Source organism: Lytechinus variegatus, chromosome 9, assembly GCF_018143015.1.
Source record: "Lytechinus variegatus isolate NC3 chromosome 9, Lvar_3.0, whole genome shotgun sequence".
Lineage (NCBI taxonomy): Eukaryota > Metazoa > Echinodermata > Echinoidea > Temnopleuroida > Toxopneustidae > Lytechinus > Lytechinus variegatus.
Genome location: NC_054748.1, coordinates 21,896,392 through 21,917,852, shown reverse-complemented (window position 1 = coordinate 21,917,852; position 21,461 = coordinate 21,896,392). Strand labels below are relative to the sequence as shown.

The 21,461-nt window shown below is 37.2% G+C and overlaps 1 protein-coding gene across 1 annotated transcript in view; it reads right to left on the bottom strand.

Moving 5' to 3' along the window:
• The window catches only part of LOC121421380 (hemicentin-1-like), a 30,191-nt gene extending 11,058 nt beyond the window's left edge, over positions 1-19,133 (bottom strand). Inside the window, exons 1-9 of the mRNA XM_041616077.1 lie at positions 19,002-19,133; positions 16,762-16,926; positions 13,309-13,513; positions 9,439-9,578; positions 8,188-8,326; positions 7,617-7,744; positions 5,448-5,572; positions 4,716-4,866; positions 3,711-4,001 (exon numbers count right to left, since the gene is read on the bottom strand). Coding sequence (XP_041472011.1) covers positions 3,711-4,001; positions 4,716-4,866; positions 5,448-5,572; positions 7,617-7,744; positions 8,188-8,326; positions 9,439-9,578; positions 13,309-13,513; positions 16,762-16,926; positions 19,002-19,131 — 1,474 coding nt within the window. The 5' untranslated portion in view covers positions 19,132-19,133. The remainder of the gene's footprint in view (positions 1-3,710; positions 4,002-4,715; positions 4,867-5,447; positions 5,573-7,616; positions 7,745-8,187; positions 8,327-9,438; positions 9,579-13,308; positions 13,514-16,761; positions 16,927-19,001) is intronic.
• Positions 19,134-21,461: the final 2,328 nt, after the last annotated feature.

The following is a 21,461-nucleotide window of genomic DNA, read 5'->3' as shown; positions in this document are numbered from 1 at the left end:
CCACTACCTTTATGTGTGACCTCAAATTCATCAGCTACTATGGCTGCTTTACTGACTTCAGTAACTCTATGGTCATCTAAGTGAGATTTAATGCCAAAAGGAAGACTCTTTTTGAATTCTTCTAGGAGGACAACTTCCCTAAGGTGAACAAAATCTTTGTCAACTTTCAGTGATCTATACCACTTATCGAACATCATCTCTTGTTCCCTAGCAAATTCAACATACGTCTGGCCTGTTTGTCTTTGCATGTTCCTAAATTTATGTCTGTATGCTTCTGGTACCAACTCATATGCATTGAGAATTGTTTCTTTTACTGTAGCATAGTCACATGATTGCGTTTCAGAGAGCGAAGAATAGACTTTTGCAGCCTTTCCAACAAAAACACTTTGGAGGAGAAGAGTCCAGTATTCCTCAGGCCAATTCAGTCTCTTGGCCACTTTTTCAAATGACACAAAATATGTATCAACTCCCTCTTCATCAAATTTTGGCACAAGGCGAATGTTCTTCGCCACATCAAAGCCTTGGGGAGATTTATCTTTAGCAGAGTTAGTATTTGCATGAGCTAACTCCATTTCTTTCAATTTCAACTGGTACTCTAATCTCATCTTCTCCATTTCAATGTTTTCTCTGATTCTTTCCTTTTCAATCTTTATTTTCTCCATTTCAAGGTTTTCTTTGATTCTTTCCTTCTCAAGGTTTTCTTTAATTCTTTCCTTTTCCAATTCAATGTTTGCCAGTTGGATCTGAGCATCCTCTGACATATTGATAGAAGTTTCAGACTCCTCTGTAAGCTTCATGTGACTAGCTAACAAGTCAATTATCTCTGCCTTCTTTAAACCTGGGGCTAGAGATACACCCAAATGATCACAAACTGTTATCAAATCATCTTTCTTCAGTGACTTCAAATGATCATATGACAATTCTGTCCTCGCAAGAAATTCTTCAACATCAAATGTAGCCATAGTGAATATACACAAATACAAGCACGTAATAACACAGTACAGTATATTCTAGAACTTTCCAAAATGTTTCCAAAATGTTTCCAATTCAAATTGGCTTTTGTTTCAAACTGACTTTCGTCTCAAATTGGCTTTCGTTTCCTGAAAAACTGTTTTTAGTTTCAAATTGGCTTATACAAATTTGGTTTTCGTTTCAAATTGCCTTGGCTTGTACAAATTTGGTTTCCGTTTCCCGGACAAGCCCCCAAAATTATTTGTTACGATACTGCAACAAATAACAAGTAAATTTGATTTTTAATTTTCCTTTTTTTTTATTACAGGAAATAATTATACATAAATAAAACAAATAATGATCTTACATAAATCTCTTGAAGTGTCCGATGTAAAATCCCGAAGTGATGATGCTATATCCAAGTAATAATCCAAATGATAAAAATCCCAGTTGACTGGCGAAAATTCACAATGATGGCGATGATGAAACTGAGGTTGAAGTCCGATGAATAATAAGAGTCACTGCAACGAGTTGAAATGTCCGTGAAGACGATGTTGATGATGATTAACAGTCAATTTCAGCAATCCATGGGTTGAAGCGTGTTCATTGAACAGGTTGATGATGTTGATGATCTCGATGAGAACTGATAATTTCTCAAAAATAACTGCAAACAGTTCATTGATGCATAAACTGCTCTGATCTGATCTGGTGAAGTGATCTCATATGATGTGATGTGATCTCCTGCTCTCATATGATGTGATGGTGTGATCTAATATGATGTGATGATGTGATGATCATCTTGAAAAATCTGCAGCTTTATACTAATTACAAGTGTTCTAGATCATTCTCAAATTTCGACTAATCTACAAGCTTCTAGAATTGTCTTCCAAAAGAACTTTCTCCTTTCAGGAGCAGTCAAAATCCAGAACACTCTTGAATGACCTCATTGAAATCAACAGTGTAAACAAAATACCTAAGCCTATTCATTTCCACTACCAATACAATTCTATTGTTTGGCTTTTCCTTATTCAACAATAAAACTCCTTGGCCTTTAAATAGGCAAGGCCTGCATAATAAAAAGACATCCTGGAATGTTCTTTACAATTCTTGGCTATCCTTAAAGGGAAATAACTAATAGATAAATGTAATTGCTTTTAAAATTCTTTTACAATTATTCATATATGTAACAACCATCATTATGAATATCGTCATCATCAACTTCATCTTAATCTTTACATCATCAGACTAGGCTCAGGTTCACCGTGGGCCTCGCAGGTCAGGACGAGATCGTCGCCGATGATGACGTTGGTGTCGCTGATGGCGGTTTCCATTTCGAGTGTTGGTTCTGAGTGTGAGGGATGGGAATGAAGTGTGTGAGGGAGAAATTGACAATTGCAAATGGAGATGAAAATTCGCCTTTATAACTGATGGTGCCAAAGGAGAATGGTTTGTCATTTGAGATGGAGCAATAATGAAGGATTGTTATTGACATCATCATCATGGACATCGTCGTTATCATCATCACCAATGTCATCATCATCATCCTCTTCATCATCACCAATATCATCATTATCAGTGTCATTGTAATCATCACCATCATTATGAATATCGTCATCATCAACTTCATCTTAATCTTTACATCATCAGACTAGGCTCAGGTTCACCGTGGGCCTCGCAGGTCAGGACGAGATCGTCGCCGATGATGACGTTGGTGTCGCTGATGGCGGTTTCCATTTCGAGTGTTGGTTCTGAGTGTGAGGGATGGGAATGAAGTGTGTGAGGGAGAAATTGACAATTGCAAATGGAGATGAAAAATCGCCTTTATAACTGATGGTGTCAAAGGAGAATGGTTTGTCATTTGAGATGGAGCAACAATGAAGGATGTAATATTTTACTAGTGCAAATGTTAACATTTATTGACATCATCATCATGGACATCGTCGTTATCATTATCACCAATGTCATCATCATCATCCTCTTCATCATCACCAATATCATCATTATCAGTGTCATTGTCATCATCACCATCATTATGAATATCGTCATCATCAACTTCATCTTAATCTTTACATCATCAGGCTAGGCTCAGGTTCGCCGTGGGCCTCGCAGGTCAGGACGAGATCGTCGCCGATGATGACGTTGGTGTCGCTGATGGCGGTTTCCATTTCGAGTGTTGGTTCTGAGTGTGAGGGATGGGAATGAGGTGTGTGAGGGAGAAATGGAAAATTGGAAATGGAGATGGAAAATCGTCCTTGTATAACTGATGGTGTCAAAGAAGAGTGGTTTGTCGTTTGAGATGGAGCAACAATGAAGGATGTATAATTTTACTAGTGCAAATGTTAACATTTATTGACATCATCATCATGGACATCGTCGTTATGGACATCGTCGTTATCATCATCAATATCAGTGTCATTATCACCATCATTATCATCATAACCCTCATTATGAAGATCGTCATCATCATCTTCATCGTCATCATCATAATCATCCTCATCATTATCATTCTAAACTTCCTCATCACCACAATCGCTCTCGTCAACACGAAAGACCCAAGCATCACCACCATTAACACGATCAGTTACAATATTAACACTATATGATATGTTTTAAAGGGGGTTCACTTATAAGAAAAATAAATAAATTATGGTTCCGTAAATAGAATCCACGGAAGAAGAATGAGTGCAAACATAGTCGAAATTTTCCATTTTTCACAAAGAGTCCTCAGTCAGTATAGTTCTGAAGCTCTTAAAACTTACCTCTAATAAACAGGTGCGCACTGGCTCGTTCAATGCCGTGAGGTGATGAGACAAGACACGTGTACTTCCCAGCGTCACGGACATTCACGTGCGTGATCACCAAGTCGGTTCCGTTGAACGTATAACGCATGTCACGGTCAAGGGGCGGGACACCGATCGTGAAACCGTCAACAAGCCAGCTAACCGTCGGAGCCGGATCACCGGCACCTTGGCATTGGAACCGGGTCGATTGTCCGATGTAGACGGTTGCATTGGACGGGCGCTCGACGATTCGTGGCAACGCTGCTGCGGCTGGAGAAAAAAAAAAGAAAACATAAAATGTTATCAAATGGATATTTGATTCATGACTGAAAACAACAATGTCAAATTTGATAAATCGTCTACCGATAAAATTCATATTTCTAGTAAAGTTCCTATTCAATATAACATGTAATTATTCCGTGTTTTCCATTTTGCCCTTAGTGTTCTTCGTTTTTTTTAAATTCTATACACCAAAATTATGTTACCAACAGGCAATACAGTAGCGTACCTAGGATTTTCCACGGTGGGGGGGGGGGGGGGCAAAACCGTCCGCTGAAAAATTTGACAAGCAAAAAAAAGTATTCAATGAAAAGGTCTTCAATCGTACCAGAAAATAAATTTGACAAGCAAAAAAAAAGGTCTTCAAGCTCGTCAGGGGGGGGGGGGGGCAAAATAGGTATTCAAGTTCGTCAGGGGGGGGGGAGGTTTTCAAGCTCGTCAGGGGAGGGGGCAGGGATACGTCCTTTGCATGGGTTGTGACTCGTCAGGGGGGCAGACTGCCCCCCCCCCCCGTAGTTAGTGAGGCAATGCCAACCTGGCTGGCAGAAGGGTGATTTTCAATTCGCATATACGGCGCGGCTGATGGTTCAGCAGCGTGCAACTCCCTACTTCCTGGCCCCCAATCTATGCCCCCACTAAGAATTGACCTACGCCAAAAATCAAAACGCCCTTCACTCTGTCAGCCACGAGACTTGTCATGCTTACCAATAACTTGGAAGTATACATCATCCACGATCTGACCCACAGAGTTGGACGCCGAGCAGGTGTACCGTCCAGTGTCGCTGGGCGTGGTCGACGTGATATGAAAACCCGTCCCGTTCTCGAAGAACATTGTTCGGGAACCGTCTGGAACAAGCTAACAAATTTAAACCAAGAAAATGAATATTAAATTTGTGGACAGTATTGACGGTTCACCATGTGCTGAGGCCTAGAAAGAGTAAGAAATGAGGATAGAGATATAAGTATATATATAAATGCAGAAGCATTGGCGGAAGGTTGGAAGGTAGACTGTTCTTTTCTGAAATGAGTATTCTTCTTAATGTTTTGATTGATCCAGGAACAAAGTCAAATTACGAAAGAGAAAACGCATCTATTCATCAATTCAGACGAGCTGAAGAATCGACCCAGATCGAACGTGAAACTATTCTCCAATTCATAAAATTAAGTCCAGATGAATAAATTTATTGTCTCTTTCGTAATAGCAAATACGTCAATGTGAAGCTGCCACACATGGTGCATCCAAAGAAACACAACAAACATGACGAAATAATTCCTATGTGGCTATTCAAACACATTTAGTTGTTGCTTTAAAAATCAATTATGTTACTTCAATCTCTTAAGTTCAAATTTAACCCCTCGGGGCGTGATTCTCTAGGGAAACTACCTGGTATACATATATTTTTTACACCGCAGTTCTCACAGTATATTTATATTTACCGGACTGCCATCCTTGTACCACGATATCGTCAATGGCCGTGTACCTTCTGCTTGGCACAGGAAGTCTGCCGTTTCGCCTTCGTTCAGCGTTCGGTTGCGTGCGAACGCGGTGAAATACGGTGGAACTATATTTAAAAAAATCGAGGGCATACGGTATAATTATGATTTAGAATAACGTGTCATTCAGAAACAAGACAATTTTTTTTAGAACAATGGAATGACATGCGTACCCCAGCCAAGAGGCGATCACATGCATGCTCTGGAGAAATATTCCGTGCGTAGGCAGACTTGGCCGCATCGCAATATAGACCAACGTTTTAACGACCAATTTTATCAAAATAATGTAAAGGAAAACCAAGACCATGGCGTGCGGTAGCGTTCATGCCATCAGAAGGAGCATTCTTTGGGGGGTAATTACTTGATTCATTGTTCACAGATCCGTTGCTGGAACGATTGCCATCAAGAAGAGCTCCGCCTTTACTATCTCGTTCTACAGAAAAATTAAATTTCATTTCGTTTTAATAAAATTTGATTTATTATTCTTACTGTGACGACAGTCAACTAAAGAGTAAAAAAGCAGAAATACGCCTTGAAATGGGCTGTAATTTATTTATATATTCATTTATTTACTTACTTATTTATTTATTTATTCAAAGTTTGATTCATTAAGTCAGAAAAAAGGATATAATATATCATATTGGGACAAAGCTGAAAAATGCGATGGAAAAATCAAGCGATCTAAGAAATGAGCTAATCTTTATGGACAATATTTACAATAGAAATATAAAAGTAAAACAACTTATGTCTCCGACGTAAAAAACTATCACTAGTATTTCTGGTATAAACGCATTTCTCAATATAAAATGGAACCAACATATCAAAACATCGCTTAAATTGTAGTAGTCGAAAATACAGTACCGGCATGACCGGTGGAAGTCTAAGATAATGTTCGAATAGTTTTTTTTTTATTGGGAAAATGGTTGAAAGTACTAAATTAACGGCATAACTCAACTGTTAAACATTATGACAGTATTTTGAATCACACCATTAAATGGTCTGGAGCCCGATCGGAATACTTTATATTTCAATTAAAATTATGAACAATCATACCATTATCTACGCTTAATCCGGGGGGGGGGGGACTTACATTGACGAGTGGATACCATGCGTGACCAAAGAAACACGTAAAAAGGATGTCTTTTTCCAGACACAAAGGTGTCAAAAACACGAAAATAATGAAAAAAGGGTGTCTATTTCGTTAGAAAAGTTACGTGTTTAGGGTCAAATTTGAGGGGGTAATAAAACAACATTAAAATGTCTTAAAAACGATGTCCTTTTTGCGAGCCGATTTGTGCGAGTTGTGGAAGCTGGGCCGTACGAAACCAAGTGGTGCGTAAAGGTAAAACCAACGACCGACGGACCCGTGACAAAAATATATCGCTGTACTTGTTTAGGGGGTCATTTCAGAGAATACTTGCCATAAGTATCGTTTTGTTTTCAATACTTGTTAAGGGTAGGGTTTGAGACGCCAATACTTGTTAAGGGGTGCATTTTCAGAATATGGAAAATACGTGTTTAGGGTGCTTTTCGAGACCCCATGGTCGCGCATGGTATCCACTCGTCAATGGAATAACACCATTGAGTGGTCTTGAGGCCGACCGAAATACTTTTTATTTATATTAAATATTATAAATAAATACTTTTTATTTATATTAAAATTATGATAAATGATTCTATTATCTACCCTTATACATACTATAGGAACCTGTATCACAAGCTTTGCTTCACAATGTTTCCTTCACATGACAACTTTAAAGTTACATGATCATTGATAATTATGCAACTGCTTTACCAATACATTGTATTGTTTTATTTCAGTGTAATTTAAATTGTACCTTTTTCATTATTACGTAGAGATGTACAAAATGTATTTACATTGCTGTTAATGTCGAAATAAATGAAATGAAAGGAAATAAAAAAATTTTGATGTCAAACTTAAACAATATAAAAACACTTTTGGTTTATATCCTTCATAATTATCATAAACAATTGAGGGCACATGCATTCATATTATCTAGTAATATGACTTAGAATAGTGACATTCACTTTCATGACTTGGGGATTTACCGAAACTAAAAATAGACTTTAACTATTCCTCTCGCATCTTACCTCTCACTTCGACGTCAATGAACCGCTTGTCGAGCCCGGCTTCGTTCCGCCCGACGCAGGTGAATCTCATACCGCTTTGGATGTCATTGATCTCGCTGATGATGACGGTGGATTCAGTACCGTTTACCCTGATGGAAATACGACGTCGGATTATTCAAAGAAAATGCATCAAAAAGTTCTCTCTTTAAAAAAAAACTTGTGCTAGCTAACATTTCTTACATAAAAACTGAAACATTACATGAATAACCAAGAGGTGGGAGAAAGGAGTGACAATCTTTCCTAGATGTTTCTTTTACAATAACCTCCACAAAGTGGGCCCTATAATTCCCACAAAACTTAACTGAAATCTCATGTATTAACTTATAGTATAACATCCTTATGTCACATGCAACTTCGATGATATTTTCAATGCTACACTTGTTTAAATTTTTCTTCCAATCTGCTCTTATAATCATCTTGTTTTTAAAGTGTTAATTAAGGACAGTGACAAGGAAAATGTTGTGTGACATCCCTACCCCATAATGCAGGTTGTCCTACAGCTCCTAACTCTAAAAGTTAACTGAGTTCTCACCTTTGTGAAACGAATTGACCATCCTCCCTCTCCCAGTAAACCTTGGGAGGGGGAACCCCTGAAAATTCACATTTCAGCTCTAATGTCTCTCCTTGAATGATGAGGGCGCTCTCCGGAAACTTCACGATCCTTGGAGGGACTGGGAAGAATGAAAGATACACGAGGTTCAATCAAGATAAATCAAAATCTACTTGAAAAACGGAATCTTGTGGCAATAATACGAATTATGGGAGCTGTAACTATCTCGATATTTCGAAAGGTTCAAATTGTTGCAGCTTAATGATACTAAAGAGAAAATGCCAACATTTTTTTACTAGAATGTTTTCATTTTAGTTATGTCCACGTCAGTCTTATTCAAATTGAAAGACCCCCCCCCAAAAAAAACAACATTGAAATCGGTCAATCACTAACAAGAAATCATGTCACAAAAAAGCGAAAGATGATGACAAAAGAAAAAAAATATAACCCAGACATTTAAAATAAGTCCATGCTGGTATTCATGGTAGTAAGAATATGCGTGAATACCAAGAGCCAATGGCACAGAGGCGTATCAGTGATGTACCCAAAGACTTTGACAACACAATTCATCAATCAATATTAGATTTCTTTTATTTATCCATTCATGGTTTATGTCTTTAATATTTATTTATTCACCAATACTGAATTTTCGTGTTCGTTTTGGTTGACTATATCACCTCTCTCCTGTTCTTTCTTTAGCTTTATCATCTTCATCATAGTAATGCAAGAAAATGTCTCTTTCTTAGGAGTGTCTTTAACAGAAATGTGGAGCAAAATAAATGATGTGTATCATCATCATCGTCTTAGACTTTGTCCCGTTTCATGCACAGCAAAAATTGTGGTGTTAATCGGTGTACATAGAGGAGAGGACCACACCAGTTATTTTACACAGGTGTTAAATTGGTGGTGTTAGTTTTACACCTATAGGTGTTATTACAACACATTGTTGTTACATTTACACTCTTTGGTGTTATGTTTAATCTCTAGGGTGTAATTTTAACACCTCAGGGTGTGGTCATCTAATAACACCAATTGGTGTCAGTTTTAACACCGCAGTTTTCACAGTGTGGAGACTTGCTATACTGATAAATACATCATTATTTAACGAGATTACCAACAGCCAATCAAATTAAGTGACTTCGGTAGCTTTAAACTGTTAATTCAAACTTGTTATTATGACATGTTTTATGAAATGGGCATTTGATTTCGACGATGGGTGAAACAAAGATATACCTAGAACTGTAATCGAAGCAACGCTCTCCTCTACCCCCGCCTGGTTCTCGGCGATACACATGTATAATCCCGCATCCTCTGGCATCATGTCTGCTATTATCAGTATAGCGCCCTCTCTGCTATATTCTTCGGCAAGGATTCTAAATGTGAAGTGAGAAAACAAGATGAAGAAAGAAGTAAAAAGTTTTGTGTAGACCATAACTGCATGACAAGCAACAGGAACGGTATTCATGAAAGTAACATAAACACCATGCAAATTGAATCTGAAAAGAGAGAAACGGAGAAGGAAATGAGAGGGGAGAAGGAGAATGAGGAGGAGGAGAAGGAGAATAAAAAGGAGAATTAAGAAAAAGAAGAAGAAATAGAAAAAAAACGAAGAAATAGAAAGAAAAAAAAGAAGAAAAAGAAGGAGAAGAAGAAGAAAAAGGAGGAGAAGAAGAAGAGGAAGAGGAGAAAGAAGAAGAAGAAGAAGAGGAAAGAAAAAGAAGAAAAAGGAGAAGATAATAAAGAAGACATCTAAGGTATATTGGAAGAAAATAAATCGTACATGCAGGAATTAACATCAACTTTTATACAACAGGTTAACGCACATAAGACGAGTAAAAAGAACATACATTTCTATTCAATTCTTGGTCCCTTGTTTGAGGACATAAAGTCATACCTCTTGTGGCTCAATAAAGTTTTCTAGGTAACAACAGTTTGCCAATATTCTTGGTGTATGCTTTTGTTCAGAACAAACTGCTTCCCGTCGATATGATATTTTACTATTTCATAACTCTACATCCTCACCACTCCCCCAAGCCTAAACTTATATTTCCAGTTGTAACTCCCACTGGACTATTCGGAAATTATCAACACGAGAACGAGATCATTCCTTATAGGAAATGGATTTATTCAATATAAGTCCTACGGTATCGCGGCCTGGCATTCACCTTATTAAAATGTATGTATATGGGGGGGGGGGGGAGAGTCATCGAGAGAGACATACCGGGGGGGGGGGGGACTGGAAGTTTGGGTTGATGCATTTTTTTTCTTTCATCCTTGAGTAAAGTTTGTTTTTCCATATTCCTTTGAGACAATTTTTCCCTTTCAGATGATTTGTCAGTGGACCATTTTTTTTACTCTGATGGTAAGCCAATTTTTATTTGCTCACATAGCAAAAAAAAAAAATTGGGGGGAAAAACTTCCAGCCCCCTAAATATCTAATGGTGCGTCCCTAAAGATGTAGAGCGAGATAGAGGGAGAGAGAGAAGGGAGGGGGGAGAGAGAGAGAAGGGAGGGGGGGGGGGCAAATGAATACAATGATAGAGAGGGGGATAAAGTGGGAACAAATTGGGAGGGTGAGTTTTTATAAATAGGGAAGGGAACAATAACCTAAAAAAATGAAATAAATAGATGACATGTGTTTATTATAGAGATAAAATATCAGAATGAATTTTTAAGGTTTAGATTTAGGCCTATCAATATTGCAAATCGAAAATATTAGAGAGATAAATCCAAATGCAAGAAGGGGGGAGGGGTGGGAGGTAATGGATGAAGGAGAGTGAAAGGGATAAGGAAAGTATGTGTGTTTGGGTATATGTGTGGTAATCATTTTAGTCTCTAATTTCAGTTTTTACAACCCTTTTGTATCAGAAAGAAAGAAGAGGAGAGGAAGAAAGTTCGTGTGTGCATATGTGTATGTGTGTGTGAGAGAGAGAAGGGGGAGGTGAGGGAAGGAAGGGGTAGAGTTTGGGTGTAGGGTAGGGGTGAGTGGAATAAAACCCCTGATAGATGCAGATGACAAGCTGACAAGACCGTGAGACAAATATACATGTCTCATCAATTTCCCCCTCCGGCAAAACACTCAGTCTCTCCATATTCATAGTGACACATGCACAGATACAATGCCAAATATTCTTATTCCATCATCGGACAGCGAAGTAATTAGACTTCTCTAACCCCCTATTAAAAACAAATCATTCAACTTTTCGGGAATGACTAATAGTCCTCTCGAGGCGTCCTCGTTACACGATTCCTACCCTTGATTTGACAAAAGGAGGAAAAGGAATGAAATATAATCCCGTCTCAGATTTCACCAAATTTCCGTCAAGACCTACGGGCAACCGCCATCGTTGTCAATCTTAATTCGCCTGACATTAATCGTTATAGAGTTGATTTTTGAGGTTTGAACCTTGTTTGTTCTTAGAATGTTTTAAGATCACGTACTGGTCATGCGATTGCGCTGAGCATGAGACTCGGGAAGTTGTGTGGAGAAAGAGGAAGGCATAAATAGTCCCGGTCGGGAGTTTGGAAATTTAATGATCAGAATGATCTTGTTTGTCAATTTGAAATTCCCGTAAAAAGAACATAATACACAATTGGATTGTGTAACCACGTTAGGTAGTCCAATGTGTGATGCTGTTAAATGTATTTTATGACTCTTTGATTAAATCTTTAGACCAGCGGCATTTGATAGAACAGCTTAAACAGCTTTTCGAGGGATCAAGGTAAATTTAGATTGATAATAAAATAAAGATATCTTAAATTTTTGTAGGGGCTCATCCCGAAAGGGAATACATAGCTGGGGCTTATGATAATTCATATTTTTATTCTTAAAACTCCAATCTCGCTTTAAAACATTTCAGAGTATGTTGCAGACTTGATCAGGTTTGATTTTATTTCCGATGTATTACATCTAATGATCGCTGTCCGCTCTCACCTTTCGGTCTTCATGCGCCCCTTGCCCGAACATCTTGCTCGAATCATCAGTAAGATATAAATCAGATATGTTGCAGGATAATTAAAATCATACTTTTACAATTTCTCGTTTCGGAACTTAATATTCCGCCCTCTGTTGGCTCAATTTTATTGAAGCAGGAGTGGCATCGGGATATTTTGAAGGGGATAGGGGTAAGATAATGTACAGGTGAAATCATTATCTTTCTTGATTGGATAATAGGGGTATTCTCGAGTCACCCAACCCATATATTTTCTCTATACCATTCCCGCTTCCTTTTCCCTCTACCGTATTATATTGTCTCTACTTGAAACATTTAGGCATCGGATTACAACATTCATTGCATCCTAGATTTCTTAATAACAAGAAATAAATCGTTTTGGGCAATAATCAAGTTTCATCAGGAATCTAATAACAAGAAATCATATTAATAAATTGAGTATTATTGAATCATATCTATTACAGAGATTCAAGGAAATTAGGTGAAATGAAATCGAACCGGATATTTGAAAATATCAATAAATTTCCTTTGCTCTAGCTCTATATAATACCGCACATAGGGAACACCCATATGCTTTCCATAATGATACTTTGTTCTTTAGGTAATGAATTACACAATATATTAACAAAATATCATCATTTTAACAAAACCCCACAACAACAATGATGGCTCATGTACCAAACTCTTAGAAAAACAAGGTCCGAATTGGAACCCTTTCATTCCGCAGTTCGGGAACTCTCGAGAAAAAAGGTTCCCAAAAAGATTATTTACGTGCTAAGGAACCTTAATAACCTTTATACAGAAACCAAAAGTTTTCAAATTGGGTGTTTAAGGTAACAGACCTTTCTAGAGAACCTTTAAACTGGGTCCCAATACGGGACAAGCATAGAACCCTTTACATGCTTTCAGTTTAAGAAACCCCTTTTTTGCCAAGAGTGAAGGATTCGTGACAATTGGACAATAATTTGGGCCTGTGAGAGTATACAAACAACGACGACGGCAAGAAGAAGAAAAGAAAAAGAAGAAAATGAAGAAGAAGTAGAAGAAGAAAATAACGAAAATGAAGAAGAAGAAGAAAAAGAAGAGGAAGAAGGAAGGAAGAAAGAAAATAAGAACGACGACGACAACAAACAATATATTTCAATCATACTTATGTTCCGGCATTGGCCCTGCTATCCTCCTCCACGCATACTCCAGTGCGCCCGATGCAAAGCAGTTCAGGGTGACGGTCTCCCCTTCGAAGACAGTCTGGTCCATGGGACGCTCCAGGACTCGAGGGAGGGGCGGGGGAGTGGTCGCCTCGTTGGAGGTGATATCTAGGGTGGTGCTTAACATACCAGGTGCTATGGTGCTTTCTAATTGATCGGAGAGGATCAAAGAAAATCAAACCGTTTTTAAATGATTAGAAGTCTACAGTGCCATCTAATCTCTAATTTTCAAAATTGACTTAACCTTTGGGATATTTTGTGTATGCTCTATATGATGCTAAATCAATTTGAATCACATAGCCTCCAAGTTCTGAAAATACAAAAGTTTCTAAAGTAAGTAACTACACTCTAAAAAATGAAGTGCTAATTTAGCTCTTAAAGAGCGTGTATAGTGACTGCACTTCTGAGTGCTGATTTGTCTAGTTTAAATTTGAACGAGAAAAATCAGCACTCCGAAGTGCAGTCACTATACACGCTCTTTAAGAGCTAAATTAGCACTTCATTTTTTAGAGTGTATATACATTTCCACATAAAATGACAAATTTTATGAAGAAACTCATTTCACAGATTTTGTCATGGGATGGCAGTAGAGCATGCGTACACTCTAAAACAAACTAGTCAAATTGACTAATCAGTAGTCAGCTGGGTGCAGCTGATATGTCTGGTCGCATTTACATTCTAGTAAAAAGTAAGTAAAAATAGTCAATATTGCTATAATAACAGTTGCACCATTTTAACTAGGAATGAGTATACTTTAACTTGCACATACATTGCATAAGACGTACATGTATAACTGATTTCAATTACTAAGAAATATTTTCTGTGGACTCAATATATGTATAAAATACTAATTCGTTATTTATCCATTAAACATTTCATCGAATGACACAAGTTAGTTATCATAAAGGAAAATGAATAATATTATATCAGAAAATGAATAGTACGCCACTTTTAATGAATGGAACATAGTGAGAGATTTTCAGTTAAAAATGATAAAACAAAGAAAATACACAAAAGAACTGAAAAGAAATGTGACAAATTAAGCACAAATTTATAAAGTAGCGAAATATGATAAACAAAACAGGCGACGGTGAAGACGAATGAAGTGATACAGCTTTGTAAAACATGGAAGAAATGAAATGTTTAAAAAATCAATGGCATGAATGTCTGGACTATTCAATGTCTGGACTATTCAGTGAGAGCTTGATGATTATTCGGATTGCGTAATTGTAATGAAAATAAAATGAAAAAAAAGAGAAAAAAGAAAATGAAAGGATGAAAAAGATTAGGATGGCACATGGTGAACAAACCATCAAACCATACATACTTGGAACAAACATAGATGATGGAAAAAATGGTGAAAATGAAAGCACGAACAATTATACATGACGCATTTATGAAGTTTATGGAAATTCCAAATTCAATATACGCATGAATAAGATGACAAGGCATATAAACGACTCTGGAAAGTGCGAAAGAAAATATGACGCATTTGTGGAGTTTAAAGAAGATTGTGCGTATGCATGAGAAGAGAAAAAAAATGAATATTTGGAGAGACTGAAAGCAAACACATACGGGCTCAAGGGGAAGGAATTTTGAACGTATAGTAAATTAAAACTATAATTTGATACTGGGATTATAATATTTTTTAATAGACTAAGAGACGTCTGCAAGTCTGCGAATTAAGATGAATTGCGTATGTCATGAGTCAGAAAAAGGGTGTTAGAAAGTGCCTAAAGCGATCGGTGAAGAGAAACACATAAAATCAAGAGTTGAAGACCTTATAAACCACGTAATGGCGATGGGACGGTCTTTAGTCAAGTTAATAAGACATAAATGATTTGCAAAATGGAAAGTGTTTGGTGAAATACATAGAAAACGTGAGAGATTGGGGAGGAAAAATGTTTGGTATCAAAGGAGAATAATTTTTACAACTTAACAATTTGATAACGATAAATAGGAGAATACCAAAAAGGGCGGGGAGATAATTAAAAAGGGTAGAAAAGTAAAAGTGGGGAAACATAGGGAAAGATACAACAGAAGTTAAAGATAGAGAGAGAGGGAGAGAAGGGGGGGGCAGGAAAGCTAGAGAGAGAGAGACAGAGTGAAGGGGGGGGGGGCGAATGGAAGGTATATAAGATTACAGAAAAAGGATTGTATATTAGAAAGAGAGACTAAATAGAGGAAAGAGTGAGGGGGGGGGGGAGGGAGGGATGGGAGAAATGGAAATGAAATATAAAATACAGAGAAGAAAGAAACAAACTACTACCAAGGGATGATGACGAAGGCTTTGGAAGAATAATACTGTGATCGGCGCAATCATGGCATGCATGAGTCACATGAAAAAAGGGTAATAAAGTAATCAATTAAAACGTAATTACAAATTAAATATGAATGAACTATGCACAGATGAAATTGTTTGGCTTGCGGGACCAAGAATATTGACACATCTTCGTATTCAATCAATCAAATTGAATTATTTCATTTTCACAAATAGTGGAATAATGAATGGTGCACCGAGTTTACATTTATAATTAGATTTCGAAATATTCAATATTCTAGAGTTCAAAAACTCTGTTTCCATATTTTTCGTCTAGAATCATAATAAAACTTTTGTCCAACGTGATTATGCAACCTTCATCCATTTTAATCGACATTCCACTCCTTTAAAATCATTTCTGTGTACTTTATTCATCATTTTTCATTATCATGATTATAGTCTGATAGTATAGTTAATCAATTCGTGCGAAGCAAGAACGTGGAAGCTATAATTTGAATTGAAGCTGAAAAGGGCGTTGATGTGAGAACACACAGGAAATAAAAGAAGACAGACAAGGATGATAAAAAAAGAGTGCATGGTGACGTCACTGTGGTAACATGAGTCACGTGATGAAATAGAAAGAGCCAATCACCATCAATCTGTATGAGTTAACTGTTGTGAAATGATGTGATTGTGCCAGAATGACGGGTGGAAGAGCAGAAAACAAGAAATAAAATGAAAAAATAATAATCATGAAAGGAAAATAAAAAAGGATGATGAGCAACAGAGTGGAGTAATTTTTCCGGTGACCTTTTCAAAAATGAGTTAGACAATGAGAGAAAAGCTTAAGTTAGGCAAAAGTTTGGAAGATGACGTAAGCAGCTCTTATGCCACCTATGTACACATAAAGTTAGATGATGTGAAATGAAAAATGAAACCAGAACAAGCGTGAAACAATGAAATGGATTGATGGATTGGAGGTGCACCGTAACGAGGCGCCACTAGCGTGACTGGTCACGCGGATGACCTATGGTAGGCCAATCAGAGCGCAGCATTAGGGAGCGAATGGAAAAGGTATCAAATGAATGGCGATGATGGACTGGCACGGTAAGGGGTCGTTTACACAAACAAATACCTTGCCCACAGGTACGGATACAAGCCTCCTTGGTTTCGAATCGATTCTTGTTGCCAAGGCACCCGCCATAAGTGAAAGTCTGGCAGGTTTTTGCCACTCGGTCGAAGTACCAGAAAGGATGATACGTGCTACATGGTCCTATCTCTTTGTGTAGTCTACAAAATGCTTTGGGAGAAAATTTAGGAATGAACACGAAGAACCGTATGATTTTAGTATTCGAATGTGAAATACTCTTACAACACACACATTATTTTAAAGTTCAGATTAAAACCAACTTGTCAACGTATATCAACATTCATTTATACGTAAAACACATTTGTAATGTTAGTCGGTCAAGCATATTATTATTCAAACCTTTTTTAAAAAGGACATTATCATTCCTACCCTGAGCGACATTATTATAATGTATATTAGAATAATGAAATCGTAGGTTGATTAAAGATTTAGTGTATTTTGCTATGATTTTTATCATTATTTAACTCTATTATTGTTTGATTATTTTGTCGAGAGCAGAGATGATCTGATAATGCATAACAGAGTAACCGAGATTCATATGTTTACGACGTCCGTTAAAATAGAATATCTAATACTTATTCTTTATCATGTTTATACTGAGAAGCTAATGTAATACAACATTTTCTGATTTAGTATAGTTACTGGAAAAGTTACCCCAAGGTTGAAAAAGAACAAAAACAAACGAATTATATTGAATTATATTTGCACCTTTTCCACATATGTCTTTTAAGATATCTCACCATTAATATTTTCCTTTGCCAATTCACATGTTTTATATTGAAATACAATAATGTATACACACTTCATAAAGAAATAGGAAATGAATCATTCACGCAATAACACAAATATGATTACTGTTTCTGCACCATCAAACAATGGCCTGGAACAATGGTAGCGGAGGTGTGAAGAGTCTTCTATATGGGTAAGCCTTTACCCCTAAACAAGTCTTGTGGGCGGCTTCCACCTCCCGCGGAAGAAAACCCACTATTATCAAACCATTGACAAAGGCCATACATCCAAACTGTTCAGATTCGCCAACTGCAGCGGCGATAATTTATGTGACCGTTATTTTGTAACACTTTTCTTGATGTTTTAACCTTTCCATTTCGACAATTTCCCACCAGCAGTACAATCGATGTGGCACTCTTTACTGCCTTTAAATAAACACGTTCTGCCGATTTTATACCGATTAGGTTGCGTTTTCTTCCCTGGCGGCACAAAAGGGGTACTCGTGAGTGACGTCCGGGGCACAGCGGGGCAAGATATCCCTCCACGCCCGCACTCCTGCTCCATGCCAATCATTCTCGTTCTCTTACGAGTTATATACACTCCGAGTGGTCCCCAAAGTCAAGTTGTATGCTAATGGCATATTTGAAATGACGTATCGGAATAATGCCACAGTAACATCGGCGAAACCGGCTCCAGACCGATCAAAGTTATTACGTTATTACCAATGATCGGTTTGGAATCGGTTTCATTTGTGGGACCGTGTCACAAAAAATAGGATTGAAGAAAAGGCGTATCGAGGAGAGGGTGAATTGAAGTTTTGAAATGCATATCTCTTCAATAAAACTTGGAAATAAACGTTCAAAATAAACCCTGAAATAAGATAGAGAAAGCTTTATAGAGACAGCACGTTTTCAGAGAAAGATTATACTATCTTACACTGTAAAAACTGTGGTGTTAAAACTGACACCCATTGGTGTTAATAGAGGACCACACCCTCATGTGTCAAAATAACACCCTAGAGATTGAACATAACACCAAAGACTGTAAATGTAACAACCATAGGTGTTGTAATAACACCTATAGGTGTAAAACGAACACCACAAATTTAACATCGGTGTAAAATAACTGGTGTGGTCCTCTATGTACACCGGTTAACACCACAGTTTTTGCTGTGTACCATCGTTTTATTTTTAGTTGCCCTTTAGAAAGATTTGGTGACATTCAGACACAGAATGTGTGATGGGAAATAATGAAATACTGTTACCTTCTCTCGAAATTTACATCAATCTGTCATCATCATAACAAAAAAAAAACACAGGTTAAAAAAACTGATGTTAATAACACCAAAATTAGCTTAAAGTCAATCAGTATTCACTATATAACCTATCTAAGATATAATAAAAAACACCAAGCAATATAATCACAGTCTAAAAGGCCTGATGTTGATTCAAAACAATATAGTACTAGCATTGTAGTTTATTTATGGAAGTTTTTACCTGGTTTTGGTGGCTCATAATGAATACATTTCGGTGTTTTTCTCTCGGGATTGTATGAGGGTAACGTATCGCAATTCAGCTCTTCAGGCCATTCCAGAGGAGATTCTGAGATCTGGCTCTCGCATTCCATTTTAGCCTGGAAAATGATAATAATAATAACAAAAATCGATGAACAAAAGGCTAATGAAAGTCATGAATAATTCCGCAATTGTATTCCACTGCAAGTACGTATGCTTATTTGTTTCAACACTTTTTATTGAATGAAATATTTCAGTTGCAGTAATGTTTTCTAAGTAAAAGTAGTAAATCAATCGTGCTAATATAACTATGATAAATAACAATGAACACTTGCGGATCCAAGGGGGGGGGGGTAAGTCGTCCTGTCCCCCTCCCTTGAGAGGCACAATTAAAATGTATAATGTAAAAATGCCATTAAAACAAAAGTGTCCCCCCTCCCTTTGAAAGCGAAGACCTTTTTTTTGCTTGTCAAATTTTTCCTCGGGGTGCCTCCCTTTTGGAAAACCCTGGATTCGCCCCTGGAAAGGAACATAAAATCAAGTAAAAACATGAGTACATGCTCTATGAGACTCTGTTGGACCAAACTGTTAAAATTCTACAACATGATACATAAACATTGTGTCTAATCACAATAGTTTACAGCAAATAGAAAAAGGCAACTCCACACGCACTTAATGAGAAGAAAATATTTCACATTTCATTTAATAAAATACAAATGAGATAATGAATGGGCGATCACATTGTTTACCCGTTTGTGTACCTACCGGGTTAAATGAAAATTCAAAATGAAAAAAAATCTTATTTTATATCCGATTTTAATGGGATTTTCAGTTTTAAGCTCATTCAATTTTTCACTTTTTATTCACATTTGGAAAGGGGGTCTTCCTTTTTAAGGGTGACTTGCAAAAGGGTGCAAATATGCATGGACTGAGATATAAACATTGAAATATGCATTTTCCATAATTTTTCTGTATATTTTCAACGAAAAGAACGTCCCTAAATTACCAGACGATGCTCTAATAAATAAGATAAAATTCCAAAGTGATATATATATAAAAAACACACACGCAGATAGATCAATATTCAATTATATTCCTCTCCGTGAATTGCCCACAGATAACAATCTAGAAATTTGTCATTCATAAATTAGGATTTAACCTTCGCACTTGGGCACTATTGAGGCTTTAAGACCTCCTAAATATCTTATTATTCAATATTTAATGGGTATCTTTCATTCATAAGTGAGCTTTTTATTCAAAGAAAGCGAAATGATCTCTCTTCTGGGTTAGTGTACCCTTATTTACTCTGAACTGTCGGACGCATTTTAGCATTTAGTTGAACGACCTACTCCGACCCATTTTTTTCTTCATTATGCATTGATGACTATTAGTAAAGCGCGTTTTAATACAAATGCGATACAATATTGGGGGCCCAATTGAGGATAAACGGCCGTTAAATTCACAACAAAAGGGCAGTTTATCGAATTATGATTTCGTAAATTGTGGATTACCCGTAATTGTTGTTAATAGATGGGTGGAAAAGATAAGACATGAGTGAAGATGAATGAAAACTAGGGAATGATACGCTGTGATTTGTGAGCTAAATAATAGGGGGCAATCGTGATATGAAGTATGGCGAGAAAAAGGAACGGGAGGAAGAGAGGAGGGGGGGGGGGGGTTGGGGTAAGGGGATGGGAGAGAGAGAGAGAGAGAGTGAGAGAGAGGGGGGGATGGGTGGGTGGGAGAAGGAGATGTTGAAAACGGGGGTTGAAATGCTGAAAGGCTGTCGTAGAGAAAACGAAAAGCCGATTCTCCTAATCAATTTACAAATATCATTCAAATTAATATAAACAGTGATGAATAAAATTGAATACCTTTATAGATATGAAGCAATGAGCAATTTTTGTTTAACAAACTGACTCGACGCCATGATCACAACATCTCTCGTTCTTTCCTCTTTCTTTCCTTCCCTTTCAGCTTAATTTTTTATTTTTTCAACTTTTCATTCTTTCTTTCTTCCTACCTTCCTTTCTCTATCCCCCTCATGTCTGTTTTTCGCCTTATTGTTACACCCTCTCTCACACTAGCGTACAGAAAGGGATGTGGGGCCATGGACCGCCCAAAATTTTCACAACCAAGAAAAAAGGGAGAAAACGAAAGAAGAGGAGCGGGAAAAGGGGGAAATTTAACATCAATCATCTATCACAGAAATAGATATTTGTATTGAAAAGAACATTTTTTGCTAGCTCGTTCCGCTCACTCGCAATATGTTTAGAAATCTGCCCCAAATTCCAGGTCTAGCCCCCTTATCTAACTCATTCCGTCACGGCACTCTCTCCCCTTATTTCTTTCACATTCGACATGTTCGAGTGAATAATTGACCAACTTGACGCCGACTTAGTCATATCTTTGCTCACTCCGGGCAAGAGAATTCGGTTAATTC